This window comes from Convolutriloba macropyga, chromosome 6 (assembly GCF_964194025.1).
Source record: "Convolutriloba macropyga chromosome 6, txConMacr16.3, whole genome shotgun sequence".
Lineage (NCBI taxonomy): Eukaryota > Metazoa > Xenacoelomorpha > Acoela > Convolutidae > Convolutriloba > Convolutriloba macropyga.
This window is the reverse complement of record NC_134473.1, coordinates 6,364,034-6,389,259: the sequence shown is the minus strand read 5'-3', so window position 1 is coordinate 6,389,259 and position 25,226 is coordinate 6,364,034. Positions and strand designations below refer to the sequence as shown.

The 25,226-nt window shown below is 34.3% G+C and overlaps 2 protein-coding genes across 2 annotated transcripts in view; both read left to right on the top strand.

Moving 5' to 3' along the window:
- The window catches only part of LOC142341453 (dihydrolipoyl dehydrogenase, mitochondrial-like), a 31,964-nt gene extending 23,299 nt beyond the window's left edge, over window positions 1–8,665 (top strand). Inside the window, exon 4 of the mRNA XM_075392407.1 lies at window positions 8,299–8,665. Coding sequence (XP_075248522.1) covers window positions 8,299–8,511 — 213 coding nt within the window. The 3' untranslated portion in view covers window positions 8,512–8,665. The remainder of the gene's footprint in view (window positions 1–8,298) is intronic.
- Window positions 1–22,390, top strand: part of LOC142341457 (exosome complex component RRP46-like) — a 360,653-nt gene extending 338,263 nt beyond the window's left edge. Inside the window, exons 2-4 of the mRNA XM_075392412.1 lie at window positions 17,488–17,647; window positions 18,679–18,832; window positions 21,899–22,390. Coding sequence (XP_075248527.1) covers window positions 17,496–17,647; window positions 18,679–18,832; window positions 21,899–22,312 — 720 coding nt within the window. The 5' untranslated portion in view covers window positions 17,488–17,495 and the 3' untranslated portion in view covers window positions 22,313–22,390. The remainder of the gene's footprint in view (window positions 1–17,487; window positions 17,648–18,678; window positions 18,833–21,898) is intronic.
- The last annotated feature ends 2,836 nt before the right edge of the window (window positions 22,391–25,226 follow it).

The following is a 25,226-nucleotide window of genomic DNA, read 5'->3' as shown; positions in this document are numbered from 1 at the left end:
AGAAACATCCTATATACGTTTTAGGCAAAGCAAAAAAGATAATTATGTCCAAAAAAAGGATGCTTCTTTCGAAAAAAACGAGAAAAGCTATAATCAAGCGAAACTTTCAAAACTACCCGCAACAAAAATACGATGAGTGCATTCTACTTGTATTTAGCCTAGCAAATCAGGGTTAGAAGCCCATTGCCTTCAAATGATTTTTTGAACGAAAATGGAGGACCAAATTTTCTTTAAGAAAAAGAAGCATTAAGCGTTTTGAAAAATGTTTTCAAGTCCGGCCACTTAAAAGATACTTGATAACAAAAAGTTCGCTTGGCTAGCACTGTAAGCTCAATTCATGAGACCTAAACAGAAGAAATTTCCCATTTCCTTTCTAAGCAACGAAACATAGAGTTTTGTCCAAATAAAGAATGCTTCTTTCCAGAAAACGCAAAAAAAAAGGCTACGATCAAGTGAAACTTTCAAAGCACTTGCAATAAAAAATTGATTGGTGCATTCTACGCGTATCCAGCCTAGAAAACCAGGGTTTGTAGCCCATTGACTTCAAATAACTTTTTGAACAAAAAAATGAGAACGGAACTTTCTAAAAAAAAAGAAGCATTAAGCGTTTTGAAAAATATTTTCAAGTTCAGCCACTTATAAGACACTTGATGACAAAAAGTTCGTTTGGCTAGCACTGTAAGCTCAATTCATGAGACCTAAACAGAAGAAATTTCCCATTTCCCTTTTAAGCAACGAAACATAGAGAGTTTTGTCCCAATAAAGAATGCTTCTTTCCAGAAAACGCAAAAAAAAGGTTACGATCAAGTGAAATTTTCAAAGCACTTGCAATAAAAAATTGATTGGTGCATTCTACGCGTATCCAGCCTAGAAAACCAGGGTTTGAAGCCCATTGACTTCAAAAAATTTTTCGAACAAAAAAATGAGAACGAAACTTTCTAAAAAAAAGAAGCATCAAGCGTTTTGAAAAATGTTTTCAAGTCCAGCCACTTAAAAGATGCTTGATAACAAAAAGTCCACTTGACTAGCACTGTAAGCTCACGTTAGGAGCCCTAAACATAAGAAAATTCCTATTTCTATTTTTAGCAACGAAAAATAGTTTTGTCCAAATAAAGAATGCTTTTTTCGAGAAAACGAAAAAAAAGCTAAAATCGAGATTAACTTTCAAATATGCTTGCATTAAAAAATTGATGCATGCGCTCTACTCGCACCCAGCTTGTACTATAAGTTCAATTAGGGAACAATGAACATAATAATGGGTCAATGTGTCAAATCGGTCAGGGGAAAAAGGGATCAAGCGACCCATAAATCGCACAAAAAGAGACCACAGCGCTAATATAATTGTTACAAAGTTCGTTTGAGAGCAATTAAACACGTTTAGGAATCCATAGGACCAAGATTACATGTCCTTAGATGTCTGCAAGATTAAGAAAAAGTCCATTAAGGCTACCGAGAAAATGCAGGGGTCTCCCGCGCTATTACTCGGCAGCATTTCTGCGTACATGCATACATGCAGTAATTAAAGTATACTTTAAAACTGACCTTTTCGACCACCGGGTGATCGAATATCTCAATAGATTGAGAACGATAGTACGCTACTCTGTCACTCTTGTGAGGAATTTTATAACCTTTTGGAAAGGTTGACATAGTTATAACTACCTGAAATGAGGCATTGGTATACATATGAGCAGTACGTCACTTCAACACAACCAAAAGACACACAAGAACGCTCGCAAAAGTCTGTGCGCAGCACAGATTGTTCTTAGAGATCCTATGGGGGAAAGACAAGGTGCAATAGGGGGGGGAGCTGACCAACCAGCGTCTCAACGGGGCGCACGTTTGCGGCAGAACCGCCTATGGGACGGGATTACTAGGTTATTAGTAGTAAATATAAATAAATATGTGGTTCGCAATTATTGAACCACATTACCGGTTGATATAAGTTATAGGACATTATAACAGACATAACAGGGCCAATTTTGGCGTGATTGGCCCATCTGGGGCCAAGATCTGACCCAAAACGTGGTGAAGAAGTGGTCTTCCTGGGCCAAAATGACCTGATCTGCAATGGTCAATATCTCGAAAGTGAAAGCATCATATGAAACGTATAATATACTGTTAGAAAGCTCATTACAAATGCTACTAGAATATCGAAACGAAATCCTGATTGAATTGCTCAATCGGGAGATATTAAGGGATTAAGGTACCGTACCATATGCTTCAGAAGCACTAGTCTTCCCACCTGAAATCATCAAATTCATAACCAAGGAGTTTGGTTATAATAACCAAATTTTGTGACAACCTTTGACATGTCACAGGGGATCTACCCAGCCATATTTCAACGTTCTACAACGTTTTTGACCAAGTTTTTATCGACTCGGCAGGTGGGTCTTCTCTCCAATATGGCCAAAACTGACTGTCCCTGTACCGGTCAATATTTCCAAACTGGTAAGGAAAACGCTATAAGTAATATATATAGTCTGAAAGCTCGGCTCATGACACGTTCAAATATGCAAAAAAATCCAAAATTGGTGCACTCTAGGAGGAGATATTTCAAAAATACGGCGTCGTACCAGGACCCCAAAATGGAAGAAGAAATGAGCTGCAGAGCTAAAATTGACCATCGAGACTCCAGAAAACACCCTATGATTTATACAGGGAATTACTCCCCACTATCTGAGGATTCTAAAACACTATAATATGTACCTTAAATCCACTGTTTTGTGGTACCGAAATTTGGGTGACCCAAAATGTACTAAAATTGGCAGTTTTCGCTAAGTTACCCCAAAATAACTTTTTAGCCGAGCCGTTTTCGGGGATAACCAACACACGCAAGCAAGAAGGGTTCAGTACCAACAAAATGCGACCATGCCCGCTTGATTTGATAACGTACTTTAGAAGATATTACTGAAAATCCAAAGTGTACCTCTGATTTTGGGCTATATCACGACCCCCATTTTTGGAGAAATCGCAAAAATTAGCGTGAAAAACCACTAGAAACCTGTTTCTGGGCGTCCTGCAAGTCAACAATGGACAAATTGACTGTTCCTAGCCTTTATCACGATGTGGGAATAAATTCCCACATCGCCATAAAGGCTGTGTTGTTTTGCAAATTCGTTCGAAAAATTAGGACTATAACTAGAACCAAAAAAACAGTGAAAACAGAAAATTTTGAAATTTGGGAAAAGTTGATTCCTCAGTTTCAAACTGTCCAAAACGTCTCATTAAAGACGATTAGCAGTCAAATATAACTCCACATTTATGAAAAAAATCAAAAAAAAGGACAGTTTACTAAAAACAAGTTTTTTTCTTACAAAGTTGGATCAAAACAAAATTGTTCAGTCCTTTTCAGTTACTTTTATGAAAGTAGCCTTAAAGTGCAGTATAAGAGCATCACCATGCGCTATCATACGTCATTTTTGATGCAAAAATCGAGCAATTATAAGAAAAATGCTAATTTTTCACCTGACTTTTTTACGGAGTTCATGGCAACAATATCAAAGACCATAGAAAAAAAATGACAAAAGTCACACTTTTAGAGGTATGAGCCCATATAGGATGGCTGTGGGTGTCTAGTGCAGCCCTCTTAGCCAACTGTTTCTTAATCCACGATACAACAAACTATAATATCATTAAATTTTAAAAAAAATATATGAAGAATTATCGCCTATTTTTGTGTAATTGAATGAGCTTTCTGTTAATAATTAAGCCTTCTTAACATACTTCCCTCAAAAACACTGTAGTATGGCCCTCTTTTTCTGAACAGAGTGGTTGTTGTAATTACTAATGATTTTGACTCTAGAAACAATGTGTTTGTGTGAAATTTTACGGTCGTTTAATTTCATTTCCTCTATTTTTTTTTGTATAGAACTCAACATGTTGTTGAAGTGAACGAAAGCTTTCTGCTATAAAAAAACTCTTGTTTTAGATTGTTTTTCTGGTAAAAACAATTGAGGAACCCAAACGAACCATGTAAATAATGATAAAAGCAGGTAAACTCTTGAAAATAAGTTTTGTATTTTTGTTTAAGTTAGACCAAAAAATAAACAATACTGATTGTTCTTAAACCTTAAAATTAATAAACTACTGAAATAAAGTGAACAAAAGTGGCAGAGTACCGTAGTATAGGACAATTTTGAGGCGACAATAAAAAAAGTATGAAAAAAGAGATCTTGATCTTCACTTAAAAATAATTTATTTATGGATTTCTTGGCAATCATAACAAAGACCATTATAACAAAATACAAAAGTGACATTTTTACAGTTATAAGGCCACATATGCTGACTTCAGATGTTTATTGCAGCATTTATAGCACATTTCAACACAATCCACGAAATAGAACAAATTATAATAACATCAAATTTAAAAAAAATCATAAGTGTGAAGAACAATTGCTTATTTTTATGTTATCAAAGACCATAGAAACAAATTGACAAAAATCACACTTTTAGAGGTGTGAAGCCATATAAGCTGGCTTTGGATGTCTATTGAAGCACACAGAGCCAACTGTTTCCTAGTCTACAATACAACAAATTATAATATCATCAAACAAAAAAAATATATTATGTAGAATTATCGCCTATTTTTGTGTTATTGAATGAGCTTTCTGTTACTAATTAAGCCTTCTGAACATGCTTCCCTAAAGAACACTGTAGTATGGTTTTTTCTCTCTGAACAGAGTGGTTGTTGTGTTTACTAATGATTTTGACTCTAGAAACAATGTGTTTGTGTGAAATTTTACGGTCGTTTAATTTCTTTTCCTCTAATTTTTTTTGTATAGAACTCAACAGGTTGTTGAAGTGAACGAAAGCTTTCTGCTATCAAAAAAATATTGTTTTAGATTGTTTTTCTGGTAAAAACAATTGAGGAACCCAAACGAACTATGTAAATAATGATAAAAGCAGATAAACTCTTGAAAATTAGTTTTGTATTTTTGTTTAAGTTAGACCAAAAAATAAACAATACTGATTGTTCTTAAACCTTAAAATTAATAAATTACTAAAATAAATTGAACAAAAGTGGCAGAGTACGCTAGTATAGGACAATTTTGAGGCGACAATAAAAAAATGTATGGAAAAAGAGATCTTCACTTAAAAATAATTTATTTATGGATTTCTTGGCAATCATATCAAAGACCATTATAACAAAATATAAAAGTGACATTTTTACAGTTATAAGGCCGCATATGCTGACTTCAGATGTTTTTTGCAGCATTTATAGCACATTTTAACACAGTCCACGAAATAGAACAAATTATAATAACATCAATAAAAAAAATCATAAGTGTGAAGAACAATTGCTTATTTTTATGTTATCAAAGACCATAGAAACAAATGGACAAAAGTCACACTTTTAGAGGTATGAGGCCATATAAGCTGGGCTTGGATGTCTATTGAAGCCCTCAGAGCCAACTGTTTCCCAATCCACGATGCAACAAATTATAATATCATCAAACTAAAAAAAATATATTATGTAGAATTATAGCTTATTTTTGTGTAATTGAATGAGCTTTCTGTTACTAATTAAGCCTTCTGAGCATAGTTCCCTCAAAAACAATGTAGTACGACCGTTTTTTCTGAACAGAGTGGTTGTTGTATTTACTAATGATTTTGACTCTAGAAACAATATGGTTGCGTGAAATTTTACGGTCGTTTAGTTTCTTTTCCTCTAATTTTTTTTTGTATAGAACTCAACATGTTGTTGAAGTTAACGAAAGCTTTCTGCTATCAAAAAACCTTGTTTTAGATTGTTTTTCTGGTAAAAACAATTGAGGAACCCAAACGAACCATGTAAATAATGATAAAAGCAGATAAACTCTTGAAAATTAGTTTTGTATTTTTGTTTAAGTTAGACAAAAAAATAAACAATACTGATTGTTCTTAAACCTTAAAATTAATAAACTACTAAAATAAATTGAACAAAAGTGGCAGAGTACGCTAGTATAGGACAACTTTGAGGCGACAAAAAAAGTATGAAAAAAGAGATCTTCACTTAAAAATAATTTATTTATGGATTTCTTGGCAATCATATCAAAGACCATTATAAAAAAATACAAAAGTGACATTTTACAACTATAAGGCCGCATATCCTGACTTCAGATGTTTATTGCAGCATTTATAGCACATTTTAACACAATCCACGAAATAGAACAAATTATAATGACATCAATAAAAAAAATCATAAGTGTGAAGAACAATTGCTTATTTTTATGTTATCAAAGACCATAGAAACAAATTGACAAAAGTCACACTTTTAGAGGTATGAGGCCATATAGGCTGGCCTTGGATGTCTATTGAAGTCCTCAGAGCCAACTGTTTCACAATCCACGATACAACAAATTATAATATCATCAAACTAAAAAAAAATATATTATGTAGAATTATAGCTTATTTTTGTGTAATTGAATGAGCTTTCTGTTACTAATTAAGCCTTCTGAGCATAGCTCCCTCAAAAACACTGTAGTACGACCATTTTTATCTGAACAGAGTGGTTGTTGTATTTACTAATGATTTTGACTCTAGAAACAATATGGTTGCGTGAATTTTACGGTCGTTTGATTTCTTTTCCTCTAATTTTTTTTGTATAGAACTCAACATGTTGTTTAAGTGAACGAAAGCTTTCTGCTATCAAAAAAAACCTTGTTTTAGATTGTTTTTCTGGTAAAAACAATTGAGGAACCCAAACGAACCATGTATATAATGATAAAAGCAGATAAACTCTTGAAAATTAGTTTTGTATTTTTGTTTAAGTTAGACAAAAAAATAAACAATACTGATTGTTCTTAAACCTTAAAATTAATAAACTACTAAGTTAAAGTGAACAAAAGTGGCAGAGTACCGTAGTATAGGACAATTTTGAGGCGACAAAAAAGTATGAAAAGAAGATCTTTAATAAAAATTAATTTTTTACGGAGTTGTTGGCAATCATACTAAAGACCATTGCAACAAAATCCTAAAAGTGACAATCTTATAGGTATGAGGCCGCTTATTATAGCTCCAGATGTTTTTTGCAGCATTTATAGCACATTTTATCGCACTCCACGAAATACAGCAAATTATAATAACATCAATTTAAAAAAAATCCTAAATAAGAAGAACAGTAGCTTTTTTTGTGTAATTGAATGAGATCTCCGTTACTAATTATACCTTCTGATCAAAATGCCCGCAAAAACATTTAAGTATGGCCTTTTATTTTTGATGAGAGTGGTTGTTATTTCTACTACTGATTTTGGCTCTAGAAACAATGTTTTTGTGCCAAATTTTAAAGTCGTTTCGTATCTTTTCTATTATTTTTTTTGAGAACTCCACATAGTGCTGAAGTAATACATATGCCTTTTGCAACCAAAAATGTGTTACTTACTGCCATTTTTCAAGTTTTTTAAACACTCTTTAAGAAATCTGACAAGTCATGGATTTCTTGGCAACCATATGCAAGACCATAAATATTTATGGTCTTGGATATGGTTGCCAAGAAATAAAAAATCGAACTAACTTAATTTGCTTTTTTGGAACGCTTAATGTAGTCAGAAGATGTTAATTAAGCTGTTCTCTGTAATATTTTTGTATTTTTTGACTTTGACTTTTATGGTCCTCTATGGCACCATAAATGTGTATGGTCTTGGATATGGTTCCCAAGACACCATGAACTTCATTTTTTTTTCAAGTGTCTTGATGAGTTTCTCTCCACTCAGAGTGCATTGTATGGGTGTTTTAAGAGCTTTTTGAGCAATGTTGATTTTTTTTGCATGGTCATCTATATGGTTGCCAAGTTACCATAAACTCCATATATGGCTTGGATATGGTTGCCAAGAAAGGTTTATGGTGGTCAACCCGGGCCGGGTTCAAAGGCATTTTGTTTCGAAATTTATAGATTGCTCCATCGAGTATTATAAGTAGTGTCGCTTAATAAGGTAGAAATTAGAAATCTTATAAAGCAACTGTAATTGTTAATGTGTGTATCATTTTAGTACACAGCCATTGCGTTGCATTGGCACGTTAGTTTTGAGAAGGCGTAATTTTACGCTTGTCCGTTGGAATAGAATAAATTATGTTCTCTACCGGTTTGGATGTTATTGCTAAAGCCTGAAGGCCTGTTTTTCAATCCAAAAATTACAAGGGGCTGTTGTTTACAATATATTGATAAGAAGTTCAATGTTAACACCTTTTTGGTTCACAATATATCTCGCAAGCGCATATGAATATTTCAATCATACGAGAATTGTATCAGCCATGTAGTTTGTTGTGATATGACATGTGTGTTGTACAATGTGTTGTACAAATTGTCTTCTGTTTTGATAGGTTTTGGCGGACAAGAAAACGGACAGATTGCTCGGCTGTTATATTGTTGGGGCCGGAGCTGGTGAACTTATCAATGAAGTTGCCCTGGCTATCGAGTACGGAGCATCGTGTGAAGACGTTGCGAGAGTGTGTCACGCCCATCCAACTATGGCCGAGGCTGTGAGAGAAGCACATTTAGCCGCCTACTTTGGAAAAGCAATCAATATGGCCTGATTTTATCCGGAAAATATTGTAGATCTTGAACGAGTAATGATGTAAAAATTTTGAATTTGATACAAACTTAACCAGCTGATGTTTAATTATTGAAAAAGTTTATTTGTCACGCGATATTAACTCTGAGAATTAATTGACCAGTCAGTAAGCGAAATGTATTTTGGTTTAATATATTTTATCAAGAGATGCGTTCCGATAGCGAGACCAATTTTTGGCTCACATTCATTTTTTAACAGTTGTAAAGCAATATTGGGGGTTATTATTGGCCTTCTCCTGGTTTTTACAACTCAACGAAATAATTGCATTGGGGCGCTGTCTTCTTAAGATCTGTTTGTCAAATTGTGGCGAGTTTGGTCACGCCGAAACAGGAAAAGGGGCGAAAAAGCGATTGGTTTTGCGGCGAGAAATTTTTAGTCTAATTTTAAAGTAGTCACAGAAAGGTGTTTAAACAAAAATTAGATTTCTTGATAAAGGTTATTTTGTGCACGTGCGGAAATTTGACTTTTTACTGTTTTTGACCGGATTTTGTTCTAAATGGTTTTCGCAACCCATTCACAATTCATTTTTTGCACCGATATTTCTCTTGGCTACACCAAGAACAATTCGTCAGACTCTATTAGGTACATGATAGGAATATGTCAATTGAGATTTTTTTTTGAAGTCGAAGGCTATTTGAAGACGTCACAACCACTTCAAATCTGCTTTTTGTTCATTCTTTCAGGCAATTTTAGCTGAATTGCGTACGTGACCTCATTTTACATTCTTATTAGAGCGAGTTTTTGATTCGCGCGATTAAGTTTTTGGTCTGAATTGACTTGACTTTTATTCAAAGAGTTAAGGTCAAGTGAATGTGTGTCACTCTAATTGAAGGTTGTTCGAGAGCAGCTAATAGAGGCAGCAATAGCCTATACAGATTCCTAATCAAAAATTAAAAAAATAACATCTCATCCGTTTATGAAAAGAGTAATTTTTTGGTCTGTCTTTTTTTACTGTTTTGTTTTGAGACTGCAGATCAACGAAGCTATTGCAGCTATTTTCTGGTAATCTGCCAGCTATGTTAATTAGTTTTACTTTTTGATCACGTTTCTCATTTAACATCAAGCACGTCTTCTTATACGTAAGATTTTTGACCTACCTCACTTAATTTTTCAACTGAATGGAATTTAGATTTCATCCAACAAATTAACGCGAATGCGTTCCAATGTTAAAAGGTGAAGTCACAATAAGCGGGATAAATCAACAATACCGGGTGCTATGAGTCACTGGTCAAAGAATTAGTGAGTTAAGTTATCAAAGTTCCTTAGAGTAAACTAGAATAAGTATTAGTCGTATTGTTTTCCAATTTGGAGGCTGAATTCACCATATTCTCGTTAAAACTGTGTCAGCTTGAATAGAAGAAGATGTAATTGATGAAGGGCATTTATTGTTGACTTTTTAATAGCCGCGAAGCGATAGCGGCTATTATTGGGGACATCGTGTTTTGTTATTTAATTCGTCGTCTCCATCGATGATTCTTGCTACCATTGACTTTTTCAATTTCGGGGACTTCTACTGCTCTGAAGTTAAAATTTTTTGTGCATGACGTTATTTGTTCTGCTTTAAGGTCAATTGCGTGACTTACCTGGCTCAAAAATTGACTTCTGAACTCACTTAATGAACTTTAAATTTATGAACATTTTTTAGTTCAAGATCAATAGTGTGCTTCTAAAAAGTGCCAAACGTATATGCCCTAATTCGTGAGTGTTAGTTTTGTGGGTTTCTGATTTCGAATAATAATTTTGAAAAACCTCCCAGGGTGTTCTCCTTATAGAGCGTACGTGTCATAAAATTGACAGTCCGAATCTGACCCAAAAAGTTTAGTGGTATATTAAAGGACTGATGATCTCTCTGTCTATCTTATTTGTCTAATTTTTTCAATTCCACTCAGGCTGCAAGTGTCTATCGCTGATGTTTTCCGGCAATTTGCCGGCTATCTTTTTCCGTTGAAACAAAAAGAGAAAATCAAAAGGACACCGAACTGAGCCTATCAGTTCCTTACGTTTCAAATCACTTACATGTTTTCAATTTTTAATTCTGTGGATTCGATAAAGATAATAATTAGAATAACTGCTTATCTTCGTGGCATGTTAATTATGAGCCGCTCATTTGCGATCTCAGTAATAGATATACCATTAAGAATACAAAAATTTCTTGAAGATTTGTACTCTTTTTTAATAATAACCTCAAAGCGATAGCTGAGGCTATTTTGTCCTCTTCTTGGTTTGTTTTTATTTCGTCAACAAGATTTTTGTTACGACCATATGACGCCACAATAACTTCATTTTTTTTCGTTCATGCAATTTCAGCTGAATTGCGTGGATGACTCTCTTTTGCACTCTTAGTGGAGTTTTTTTGACTTAAAACACGTGACTTACTCTCTAAATTGACTTCCTCACTCTTAAATTGACTTTACTTTAATTCAAAGAGATAAGGTCAAGCGAGTGTTTTTCACTCTAATTCAAGGGCATTTGAGGGCAGCTAATAGAGGCAGCAATAAGTTAAACATATTCTTAATTGAATTATAACATCTCGGCATTAAAAAATTAGTTTTTGGTCCGTTTCTACTACCTTTTGGAAACTGCAGATCTACAAAGCTATTGCGGCTACTAAGCTATTCTGCCACTTATTTTGTGGAGGTTTTTTAACTTATTGTTGATAGGTTTTTACTTATTGTCGTGGAGATTTGAACTAATTGTTGATTATTTGTTCTTTCATTTTATTTTTTGCGCAAAATTTTTGTTTGACCCTTGTTAATGAATTGTTCTAGAATATGGTTTAAATCGCTTGAGTGATTTGATTCTTAGTTTTAAGAATTGTAGTTTGGTAAAGTCTCTAGCTCTCTTTGAGCCTTTGTATGTTTTAAGTGTATGGATCACGGAAGCTACTGAGGAAGCAGAACTTCATGTTTTGAAGGAAAATTTATATTTGGTACTTTTTTAAACCCCCATTATTTGCCCCCGAATCCTCCCTCGACCCTAGTGCGGACAGCCTCACTAAGCTGAATTTAGCTACAACCCGTCTGACTGTAGTCGGTTTTTTGTGTAGGTTATCAGTTTGCTGAGTCTGACTGCTTTCTGAGACTGTTTTCTGGCGTCTTAATTACCGTTTCTGTGCATTAAAAGGATGGTTTATTAACGCATTTGTTTACTTTATCTCACTTGCATGCATTTAAATTGGATAGGCATAAAAAGTTTATTCCAGCTGCATAGAAAGAATTTGATGATCCTCGTTTTGTGACCCGTGAACACGAAGGTGACCGATCAAACGAGAAAGCGGAGAAGCCTTCTGTTACCTTTGGAATATTGAGTTTTGAGTTTGAATTAATATGTCTGAAAACAATTATTGCCAGGTTGCTGTGGGCTGTTTTCGGGAGTTATCGGACCGCGTTGCGCAGTTTTATCTTGTCTGATGACTTCATTTTTTTATATCTATTTTTTAGGTTTCCCCGAAAAGATTTTCCATCAGAAAGAGCCGAATTGCGTTGTGGCGCGATTGCAATTCTTGGTAATGTCATAAAAATATATTTAAAAACTGGTTTTTCTGATAACGCAGTTATCTAACTATCATTAAAATTAAGAAAAAACTGGGCAGATTGTCTTTTCACCGCCTAGTGAACGAATGCAGTATGAGAAAGTGTCCTAAATGAGTCTTATACCCGAGTTGAATTATTTCAGCTTAATTTGAAACTGCAAAGCTAACGTGAAGCTTACTGGTGAAACTAGAAGCACTTACACAATTGAAAGCTGGTGCGTTTATTGGGAAAAACTGGTAGGTTCATTTTGTAACGTATTTATAATTCAAGATGGTTTATGAAAAATAATCCTATTGAGTAAACTCTGCAGTAGGCTTATGATTATTATCATGCTTTTCACTTTCCTGGTTGTATATTTTCACTTCTGGAATCAGAGATTTTTTGAGAAAAATCCAGCTCAAAACATTCATTCTTTTCTGCTGTAATGGGAGGAATTCCTAAAAGACTTCATCTTGCATCTTTTAACGCCCTTGAAAGAGCATTGCAGTCCGAAAAAAGTGCAAAAATTTTTATCTGCATTTTACTCGAATGTCCGATCCTTGTGGTTAACTCTGACGTATAGAGTTTGGCCAGGGGGACGGTGGTTCCTCAAAAGTTTAACCATTGCACCGCACTCTTATAGATGCTCATGTCAGAAAAGGTTTTGATCGGATTAACAAATTTCTTTAAAAATCTTACTATTTTCTAGCTTATTTTGAAATGTGTTAATTATAAATAATGTCTTCTCCAAACTCTACTTTGCTTAATAACTGCACTATAATCAAGACTTGTCAAGTCTTGGTCATGACTCCACTTTAGACTTGACAAGTCTTGAGCAAGTTTTCACAAGTCTTAAGACTTAAAAGAAGACGTTATCAGTACTGATTTGTCATTTCAAGACGTGTATTTCACTGGAGAAGACTTGAAACTCGTTCTGGGTTACTATTTGAAAGCACTATTACTCAGGCCGTTTGTTTTTTTAACCGCGTGGATTCAATGTTTTGAGCAGTTGAATTTAATGGAGCGTTTAGAAAGCAAAAGTCTCACCTTGGAGCAGATCGGTGGGGCAATCGACTGTGAAATTGAAGAATGGGAGCCTTATATCTACCGGACTACAAAAATTTGGAAGAGCTTGCGTGCTTTGTTCATTGTTATACAAAATTTGCTGCCTCGTGGGATGATAAGAATAACATTGACACGTTAAAGGGTCTAATGTAAAGACTTGTCACGCGCTTTGAGTTGGGATTAAATATATCAGCTAACTTACGATAAAAAATTTGGTTTAAAGCCATTTTTGAAAATTGCTTCTTCTGGTTCAACAATAGTTAAATTGAGAAACTAATACGAACGACATGTAAATTACAAGGCACATTAATTGACTATTAATTGATAGCTAATTTTCTGCCTACTTTCATCAGGCATGAAAAGATCTTAAAAGATCAGTAGATACCAATTTCGTCAAATTCGACGACGTTTTTAATGAATTTTTTAAATCAAGCTGAATTCACATGTTAACGTGCACGCTTAAATTACGGTATTGTGATCGCAAAAAAATCTCCCTTTAAAACAAAAGCTTACACTTTTTTGCCTAGTAGACAAAACAGGTGACACTAGGAACCCATTCGTTAGAATGGCCCCAAGTTATTACCTTATTATTAAAATTCGTTTGAAGTTGAACTATGGAAATCAGTGGCTAATTTTAGAAAATAGAAGCAGATTTGTTCTGGTTTTCATTTACAATCAGATTAGCCAGTCAGATATCAGAGTTAAGAAAGAAAGAATTTATTTAGTTGAATCATTGAAACAGATTATGGGGTTAACAAACCTTCTGTTTCAAACTGCTCAAAAGAGAAGGTAACATACATTTAGTATCAATATAACAAAAGGTAGGCCACTTCGGAATTATCACTTGAGATTTAAAAATCAGCTTGTTGAACTCATGATTACATACTAGATATGGTTTGATTTTGTAATTCGATTGAAATTTTGTTTAATTTGCGTTTAATTCATTTGTCGGATTGAATTTGTTATTGTAACATGCCGTAAGCAGTGGCACTTTCTTATTACATATTCGCTTTCCCGTTATGTCATTGAGAAGTTTTTAGGTTTGTCTGGAGTTACCATTGCAAGATTTGAGCTTTTCCAAATGAAATTGCTTTTTATTTCTTAGAACTTTTGTTTCCAATTTCGATCGACATGCTTCAAAATTTTCTAGGGCACTAAGATTGTTTTTGTTTAGATACCATACCATTTGCTGTGGAGTTTTTTCCTTAGCTTATGTTATTCTTAACCAGCGCGGGAGGCTTGGTTTTATAATCTTAAATTAGGTTCTTTGGAGCAAATAAGTCAGTAGCTTCTTAAAACATTGCTGAAATTTTCAAAGCTTAATGACATACTTTTGTTACTTAGAATTATCTTTTTATTTGATTGCAGGCGTTCCTCAAGTAACGATTTATAAGTTTAAACTAGCAAGGCATTTTTAAAATGATGTATCTCGGATTTTGCGGGTTACATTTTCCATTGTCTTTTTTAAAAGCCATTTAAGAAGAACAGGATATTGATTGGTAACATTTCGACGCTAAAGCACTTCAATTTCTGGCGTTCAATATAACGTAAAAGTTAAGCCCCTTTGGATTTATCACTTAAGATTAATAAAAAATCACCTTGTTCAACTCTTGATTACTAATAGAGATGGTTGGATTTTGTAATAGAAACTGGAAATTTCGTTTGTAGCCTGATCTACATTTGAAGAAATAGTTCCAATAGACGTTAGTTTATTAAACAGGAGAGCAACTCTCGTTGTTAATATCGCTCGATTTTTGTTCTGCGCAATGTTTCCTATAAAAGCCATTTTACTAGTTCAAGTTGTTCTCGCCGATTTATTGAAACTGAATCATACCAAAACGACTGATAGTGATAACTGTATGCAAAGTATGCAAATCATGCACAGTTGAGATATTAATTTTCGGAAATAAATCTTCCGACTCATCGAACTTTTTTGTAAAGTGTAAGAGTAAGGCTTTCCGTTGTAATATATAGATAGCTTTAAGCGAAGAAAAACTCCAGCAACAATATACTACTGCACCATACTGAATGATAAGATTAAGATTTGTGTTAAAACACTTAATCAATTGTTTTCGAGGATTGGTGTCTTAGTTTTGTAATAATGCCACATTGTTCGGATAATCTTTTTCTCATATTTTCAGTTCGCCTACGAAAAGCAGGCTTAGAATCTAATTTTCCACCGAAATTTTTTGATTTCAGTTAAACATTTATTTTCTCTTGGTTTAGTTTAAGTTGCTTAGACATTTCCGTTTTTATATTCACTGGTACAGTCTTTTCCAGATTTAAAATCAATTTATTTTTTAACCAATCAGTAACACTGTTCAGTCCGTTAATAATGTCTTCCTGTGAACATCCTATTGCCTCTATCTTTGTATCACCAGCAATAAGTATAACAGTTTTGCACACAAGGGGCAGGGCATCAATGTAAATTAAAAAAAGCAGAGGTCCTAGTATTGAACCTTGAGGGACTCCACATTTTTTCCACGCACACACAAATCCATTTACCAGAATAAATTAAGATTTGTTTTTTAGATATTGTTGAATCCATTTCAAACATAAACTTCTTGTTCCGCAGTGTTCTAGTTTCTGAAGGAGAATAGTGACTGATGGCATCAAAAGCTTTTAAATCCAGAAAAAATGGGCATTTTTTTACATTTGATTTTTTCGGTGAGTTCTACTAGTGCATCAATAGTGGTGTGTTTTGTTTTAGATCTAAATAGTTTTCTATAAAGCAATCTATGGTTTTCGAAGAGAACTCAGCTGTTAGTTTTACCAAGATATTGCTGACATTGTCTACTGACAACCTTTTATTATCTAGCTTATTAATTATACGTTCGATTTCCTGTTTCTCTCAGGAACATAAAATTAAATACTTCAGAAAAGGACAGATGCGAACTAACTTTATTTCCAATGTCAGAAAATATGCATGGAAAACATTTGCATTTGCTTCATCTGTCGGTTTAATTTGATTGTAACATGCCGTAAGCAGTGGGACTTTCTTATTACATATTCGTTTTCCCTTTTTTCATTGGGATTTTTTTAGGTTTGTCTTTGTTGCTTCATTTTTGTTATTGTTAACCAGTGTAGGTTGGTTTTAAAATCTTTAATTAGTTTCATTTGATCAAATAAGTCAGTGACTTCTTGAAACAATTTTCTAAGCTTAGTGAAATATCTTTGTTACTTAGAATCATCTTTTTATTTGATTGCAGGCGTTCCTTGAGTAACGATTTATATCTTGAAACGTGCAAGACGTTTTTAAAATGATGTGTCTCGGATTATGAGGGTTACGTTTTGCATTGCCATTTCTGAAGGATATTTAAGAAGAACAGGATAATGATGGGTAAATTTTGATGCTAAAGCACATCAATTTCTGGCGTTAAGTTTTGGTTCATAAAATGATCAATACATGTAATGTAGTTGAACTTTTCGTAATCCTTGTAGTTTGGTGTCAGAAAATATTGAAATCATACGCCAAAATTACATTACATTTTAAAACTTCATTGATTTTCCTTTCGGGTGCGAATGTTCTTGTCACCGCATATAATTAGTGTTTTAATTGTTGAGTTTTCTTCGAGAAAGGTATCCAGAGTTTTGACAAAACTCATTTTATTAGTCCTAGGCTAATTGTAAATAACAGCTAACTTGAAGTTAAATTCACCTTTTGTCACTTCTGAAAACATTAACTCGTCAAAATTATTTGATGGTTGTCTTCTAGGGAAAATTTTGTTGCTCCTTATCATAACCCTGCCGCAGTTTTTATTGCGTTTTCTTATTTTAAAATCTGTATAACCAATAACCAATAGAGTTTTGGTTCATTGTTTTTCGATCACCAAGCTTCCGTTATACAAAGGAAGTCTGGTTGATAATCCAGACTAAGCACAATTGACTCTAAACACATATTTTTTTCTAATTGACTTGGCATTGACGTTCAGTGCAGTTATTAATTTATGAGCATTATTTCGACGTATATTACAATTTAGAGGAGAGTTCAGTCTTATGAGAAAGTTCGTTTTAGTTCACTACGAAATGTTATTTTCTTTGAAACGTTAAGGTTTTTTTTTTGTCGGCGACCTTTGCTTGTTTGTTACCAATATCCGAGATAGAATTGAAAAAGCAGTTGGCGACGTTTTGTTATGAGTAGTTTAGAAATATTCCGCCCTCGAACAGAGAATTGATTCTATTGACTAGATTGTCGTTAATCCATTTGAAAAAAAAGAGTTCCTTCACGTAGGGTTCGCTAATAAAACATTGTTAGTGTCCCCAAACACACTTAAGAATAATAAAATGTATGGTATAAAGGTAAAGTATTGTATTAGCATTATAAAAGGCATCGACCCTATAAAAATCAGTACCCCATTTGAAGGTAGTGATGAGAAATTCAGATTGCGAGTTGAAGTTGAGCTGTGAAATGTGTACTCTGTCGAGGAGTGCAGGATCTGCCAAAGTCCAAATGGGACACACAGTTGTCCTTGCAGGAGTACATGGGCCTGCAGAAGCAAGAGTGACCCAGCAGAACTACAGGTAGTAACAACTCACTATTAACTACAAGAAGAACACTTGAATTGAAATTGTAATCTATCAGTATGATAATACTGTTGTTACTTTTTACTGTTTATAAAAGATCTAGCGTAAAACCTGAAAAATTTTGTTACTATAAACGTGGAGACAAACGTATTGAAATATTTATTTCATTAAAGAAATCAATTTTCAGAATTGTTGAACAACCGTAAGCAAATATCTCAGCTTTAGATGGGTTTGAAAATTTATATATCTTGCGAAAATTGTTAACTCGACTTTATTTAAAATTAGGGCTTTGGCGAAATTACCTTTGAGAGTATGATCAAATGCGTATATGAGAATGTCGCCGGGGATAAACAGTTTTCCGTTTTTAATTTTTTTCGTTTTGTTCTGCATGTGACGGGATGGTAATTGACGATACTATTATCAACAAAAAGTTGTGGAATTTCTGTAGTTGCTCCCAAATACAGTTTTTAGCAGTTGTTTGTCCTTTTTCGGAGTTTTCGTCTAACCAAGTTGACTTGAACAAAAGTGTTCGGAAGGCATAATTCCGCTGTTTAGACGTAAAAAGTTGAGGGTTTGGATCCTAGTGGTACATTTTTCAGAGCATATTTGGGTTTATATTAACCTTATCGCTGCGCATTAGTGAGGCAAGACTCCCTTAGCATAAAGGGGGCAATATTCTCCTCATACCCCTAAACTTGAGAGATTCACTTGAGATCTATTTTTGTTGTTGATGCTAAACGATTGTTTTCATCATCGATAGATTTTTTGTAGTAGATTAGTGTTGTGAAGAAATAGCTGCAATAAAGTGCCCACTGGTTGAAACTGAAGCTGGTCAGGAAACCATTCGAACCAGAAATTTCTCTCCACTCTTGATTAATATTACTTCGCTGATATGAGATCCGACAAATTCTATTTCTTTGGAGACCACAAGTGGGATGATGAATGGTAAACTTATCGTTAACGAAGACGCGATGAGATCGAATTTGAATAATGATAGGGAAAAGTAAGGCCAGATGATTTGTGTTTAGAGAACTGGTGATAGATGTGAGGGTTATGGGAGTGACATCTAGACCTTGTGAGAAAGAGAGGATGAGTGGAATTGAGAAGATAGTGTCAAACTCTGTCCACAATATGCTAATACTCACTAACTATCCCAGACTGGCCATCACTCTCACTTTACAGGTAGGTTTAGTTTGCTTTTGTAATGAACTCATAATGAACTTGAATTTTGAGCAGTCAGAGCCATAATTTGAAAATAGAACGTGCAAAAATGAGTAAGACCAAGATAACACACCAAGACAATATGAATGGATGATTAACAACTTTTAAGCAGAGTTATAGATGTAGTTGATGACAGCTTTTTAAAAGCTGCTATAGCAAAGTGGAGCTATTATTGTCCTTCTCTTGTTTTTTTCACAATCCAAAGGATTTGGATTGTATTGGGGCGCTGTCTTGATACGGCTCAAAAATGGCGATCTTCTGTTTTTATGACTCGGAGGAGTTTTGGAGAAGTGTCTCGAATAAGCGTGTGTTTTTTCGATAAGTGAGTTAGCAAGAAACCGGAAGTTCAGGGGGGGGTAAAGTCTGAAAAAGTAGTTTTGTGATAAAATTCGAAAAGCGGCGAAAAGAGCGTTTTTGTTAATACTTTGAAATAGAACGTGAAATGTTGGTGTTGAAAAAGTTTTCGCTGAACAAGCAATTTTTTTTATTAACGAGCGGCTTTCTCCATTTTTTTGGTTGTTCTTGTGATTGTAGACTGAAGTAACAATATTTGGATAGTTTTGCAGCTTTTTGGTATTTGACGAAAAAAATTGAGAAATAGTCGAATTGCCTTAGTTTTTTAGGTTAATTTAATTTTTGTCCATTTTTCTTTTGTCATTGGACTTTAGATAGTTATTTTCTCTACTCTCATGCGTTCAGCTAGTAGAAACTATTTGGAGAGTTATTTGGAGAGTTAGTTTTGTCAGTGCAGACGACTTCGAGTTATTTCCGGAATCCTCACGGTTGTTTTTAGCCAATTTCATTGGATTACATTTTGAAGCAGGAAATGAAAAACATGAAAAATTTTGGCGTAGTTTGCTTGTTAAACACAATTGGAGCGCTGAGCGAAAAGAGTGGTTTTTGCTCATACGGCTATTTTCAAGGGAGCGAGAAATTTCGGTGTGGAAAAATTATGGTATGCGAGCTGATTTTTTGTTCACCTGTGGCTTTATCGAAGCAGTTTGTTTAATTTGGTTTGGTTAAGAGGATTTGATGGCTGTAGGAGGAACTGTAGTTTTAGCTGGTTAGGGTTTTGAGGTTTATGGTTTGTAATGTGTTTTATGTTAGTTTGGACGATTTTAGGCTATTTGAGCGATTATCTGCATATGGTTTTTTTATTCCTTTCATTTGGAATTGATTTACTTTTTTGATACTTGGAATTTCAAGGTACCGATTGATAACTGGTTTTCTGGTATACAACTGTGTTTTGTGGAGAAATATAACAGAAAATCATGACTTTCCTGTTGTTTGAGATTTTGACGTTTTCAATTGCATGGGAGACAGTTTAGCGTTTTAGGTGCACTTGTATCTTACAAAAATTAATCCATTTTTCTTGTTTTTTAGTTGTTGGGGTTTGTGGCCAATTTTTTGTTTGGATTTAGTTTGCAGAGACAACTTTTCGAGTCGTTTGCAGGATTCTTGGGACTATGTTTTTAATCCGTATCACAGCCGCGCGTGAAAACAAGTATTTATGTCATCCCACTAAACAACAGTAGGAAGAGAAAAAGAGTGGTTTTTCCGCTGACAGCATTCTGAGACAGATAAGAAAGTAGGTTTAAACAAAGTTTTAACGAGGGAGCAAAATTTTGTTCACGTGCGGCATTTTCAATGCAGGTTGTTTTTAACTTTAATCTTTTTTATGTCCAAGTGGTTGTTATATTAGCTATAACTAAAAGTTTGGTAGTTTTGGCAATGTGAGGCAAATCTTAAATTTTTAGATGCAATTTAAACTATTTTTGAAGTCAAAATTTGGTCCTTGTTTTAGCAGTTTCCTTATTCTCAATTTTTATTTTTATTTTTTGCTGTTAATTTTTTTTTTACCTATTTCAATTTTTTTCTCTAATGGACTTTTCTCCATTTCTCTTGTGTTCAGTCGTTAATGTTGAGTTGTTGCATTAGCGTTGCTTAGAAAATTTGAACTGTTAGTTGTATTAGTCCTGTGGTCTTTTTTGTGCGATTTCTCGCTTGATGGATTTTCTGTCTGACGCTTTAAAATTTTCGTCATCAAAATAAGGATAAACAATCAAAGCCTGGACAGAAAGACTCATTTCACTGAGCAATCTTCTTCGAGCTGTACTAGTCTGTAAGCGTAAGTGTAAAAATCATTCATCAAAGTTGCTGAGAAATAAAATCATAGTGTAAAGGGCGGTTTTTGGTCACGCTCATCTGTTACCCCACTACCCCCGTAACCCTAATCTCTTGAGCCCTGACCATTGAAATTGTACTTAGCGCACCCCCACCTCCGCTACCACCTCACGCACTCCTGCTCTAACCTCCAGACACCTCTCGCTCTTGGACACCCCACCTCCTCCGACTAATGCTAGTCTCCTTAAGCTGAAGCTGGTTTCCAACGCTCTCGGGTCGTTTGAGAGTAATTCGACCGACGTTAGTTGGTTACATTTTTGCATGGTGAGATGTCGTTTTGACTCGCGTTTCGTGCATTTAATACGATTTTAAAAAATGGAAGATGAATTGATCCAAAATTTTTTCACAAGATTTTCCGCAGTTTTTCGAGTGTTCTGATCACTCGAACAAAATTAAAAATGTTTAACCTCTCTTAATTGCCTGGTTTTTGTTTGGAAAAACTGCAAGAAATATTTTTTTAATGGTCAGACTTTTCGTTAAACAGATGCTTAATTTTAAAACGTATTTTGTTGAATAGGAGCTTAATTTCAAAGCATAATTTTTTCTACTCAAAAGCTCTACCTTGACCTTTGTCTCTGGCTAATGTAATGGCCTTGAATTTAGTCAATTAGCAATTTATAAATGCACAATTAATTGAAAAATAACGTAGACCGCACGATAGCTGATATCGCAACTTTTTTTCAGTGGTTTTCTTCTTGATGAACTGATGTCTGACAATAAAAAAATATTTCATGAGGATAATAAGATAAATTAGACAAATTATGCATCAGACAAATTTGACAAAAAGTATAATTTTCATGAGGGCTTTACATCACTTTAAGATAAACGGTTGTTATATTTCAGATCATTCAGGACTTCGGAGCTACAACAGCTTGTTGCTTAAACGCTGCCTGTCTTGCTCTCATAGATTCAGGTCTTCAAATGAAATACACAATTGCTGCTTTGTCTATATCTCTAACTGTCCCAGAAACTGAAGAGGAGGATTTTGAAGCAAAGCTAGAAGGAATCACTCCTTCTGCTAAAGAACATCCATTAACTGTTCAAGATGAGAACAAATGTGAACGAAGTGTGACCTTGGCGCTGAGAAATTCTTCCGTTACTTCGGATGACGCAAAAGCACAAGTCGTGACCTCTCACTGCGCTGGATCTCTTACGGAGGAGGAGTTCGAGTTCTGTGCCTTTTTTGCGCACGAGATTGTGGGAACTATTTTTGATAAATACAAACAATGTTTGAAAGCTAAATTGATATCAGTTTAACTGTTCGTTACTCTACAAGCCAGTGTAATTTGATTTGTTTTTGTTCACTTAATTGCAATGACTATCTTTGAGGCTGAAGTCTTTTATGATAAGATTGTGGCAACTGGTCTCTTAGGTGAGTGTTGTTGTCGAATGTTGGAAAACTAACAATGCTATATCAATGAAAAATTTATTTTGCAACCATACTAAACTGCAAAAGTAGTTCGCTCAATTATGCGGCACAGAAGTTAAATTCCTCGATTCGGTGTATACATTTCTCATCATTCTTAAGTAGATGCCATAGCTGACCGGAGCTATTATTGTCCATCTCTTGGTTCATACAATTTGAAAGAATTTTGATAGTAGTTTTTAAGCACTTTTAACACATTTTAATAATTTTTAAAGAAATTGGAGTTGTGATTTCGTTGGTCACGCCGAGAGAGGCTTTATGGTTTTCTGTTTTTTTGATAAGTGAGCGAGCAAGAAAACCGGGAGTTCAGGGAGTGAATTAAGTTTGTAAAAGTTGTATCTGTGAACAAATTTGAAAAGCGGAGAAAAGAGAGTGCGTCTTTCGTTCATGCCTTCTTTTGAAACATAGCGAGAAATGTAGGTGTAAAATGTAGGTTTTGTTTACGTGAGGCTTTTTCAGGCGTTTTTTTTGTTTTTTGAACCTTATATGTCTGAGAGGTTATTTCAGATTAAAGTTATAGTTTTCAGGTTGTTTTCATGACGTTTCGAAGGTTTTTGTTTTTGGTAATCAAGTGAGTTTTACGCTAATTTGAAGGTTTTTCATTTATTTCTCTGATTTTAATGCTTATTTTGCAATTTCTGGCCTATTATTGTATGTTATTGCTTTTACTTGTCACTGGACGTAAGCCTAATGCTCGTGGGCATTTTTTCAACAAATTAAATGGGTTCTTTAGTACAAAACAATTTATTTCTTTTAATTTTAAGTTGTTAAATTATTTCTAAATTTCCTAGCTTTTCCTTTTTCAAATTTAGAGATGTTTTCTTCTTTTTCGGATTGTCCGAATTAATGTGAGCAATTAAATTGTCTCGATTACTTGTAATATTGTTTCGCCTTTGTATTTGTACTTGTGCAATTTGAAAATTTAATTTTTTTTTTAAATTACTTTTAAATTAAGTTTTGTTTTTTTATTCAATTAACATATTCTTCTCTCTTCTTTGATGCTCACTACGATTAGAAACTAGATATGCGACATGGTGCTGTTTGGCAAAGGTATTTTGAGTATTTTCCGGAATTCTGCTGGCTATGTTTTCAAAATGGTTTCTCAAATCGATTTAAAGTCCTTCCTACGTCTTTTAGGTGGATCGGTCGGTGAATTTTCTCTTTGAATCTTGTTTCAATCCACTCTGAGAGGAAAGATACTATGTGCTTGTTTTTATGCAATTTTGGCCGATGGAATCATAAAAAAATCACCAAATTTTGTGTTGAGTTATCAAGGCTTATTTTAAAATAAAAATATTGGCATTTTTTTTCACATTATACTTTTTCAACGTTTTCTAAATTATTTGTTCCTAACATAAAATTTTTGATACTTTACAAGTTTTTGAGATAAAACACAAGTTTTTGAGATTTTGTTCTCGAGAAATCTGTAGTTGTGGTACGTTTCTGCACAAAGTTAAGCCCCATTGTCACCAGTTTTGGAATTATGCCAATTTTTTCCCGTTCTCCTTTATTTGTGCGGGTCTGCCTAAAAGGATTCTGAAAAACAGTTGATCGCAAAAGTTGGCATGTTGTAGGGGTTTTCATTCTGCGAGTTGCGTCAATATTTCCATGTTTTGAAATTGCATATTGTATCATTTATTCTTGATATTAGCTGTTTTGCGATGTTGTTGACTCTTTTCCGTTTCTTTTTGTGTTCATATTTTAAATTTGGAAGTCTTTTGGGATCTTTTCCGTTTGTGCCCCCCCCCAGCTTATTGGGTGCATATTATTTGCAACCCCCAGATGCACGTGCAATATTTTTACATAATTAGATTTACTATGTAATGACACGTGCTCTGTAACTGGGGGGAGCATAGCGCACTGGGGGGCACAAACGGAAAAGATCCGTCTTTTGTATAGTGACTTAATGATTGTTAGTTGCTCTCAAAGAAGTTTGAAGCGATTAATATAATGTAATTGCGTGTCATTTAACATTTTTGCTTGATCGTTTTGCGCGTTCTTTTTAGAGCATTCTTTTGCTCGCTATCAATTTTACGCTTGATTATTGATTTTTTATCTAAATGGCTCTCATTCAAAAAAATAAGTCTGTTACTAAGTCAAAGCCGACTGTCAACTGTAGAAATGACAAGCTGATGCGACATAGTTGATGCTGTGAATGACTTGATTCCTGTCTGGGAGGGGTGGGTTCGAACCCCTCAATTGTCGGATAGTTTTGCACCCATAAGGTTTCTAGGCTACACGCCATCTGAAATAGATTGCACAGCTGTCGTTTGAGAGCAATTCGTCCAATGTTTTCTCAACCCTTCACTTGACAAAAATTTATATAAACAAAATGGTCATTAATGTCAGTCTGAAATATTTTGTTTTGGTGAAATTTGAGAAACGAGTACGAATTGGTTATTCTAGGATAATTGTGGATATTTAAGTTTCTTGTTATTTTGTTTCATTGCAATTTATTTACACGTTTTGGAGGATGTTTTTGTGATCTTAGATAGGAGTTTTTTAGGAAACCTTAAGGTTGATTGTATGTCACTATTGAATAACAAAGTATCTCTGGAGTATGCCCCTTCTATATCATAGTTTAAGAACTTGACTTTTGAGGAATAGATGATTCATGGCCAGAAAACCAAAATTTCAAATTTTTAAATTTTTAAACGGTTTTCAAGTCATTAATTGCTCTCAAACGAAATATGTAGCAATTATTTTACTCCTGTCTTTTTAAGCGATTTTTTGTGTGACCCTTCT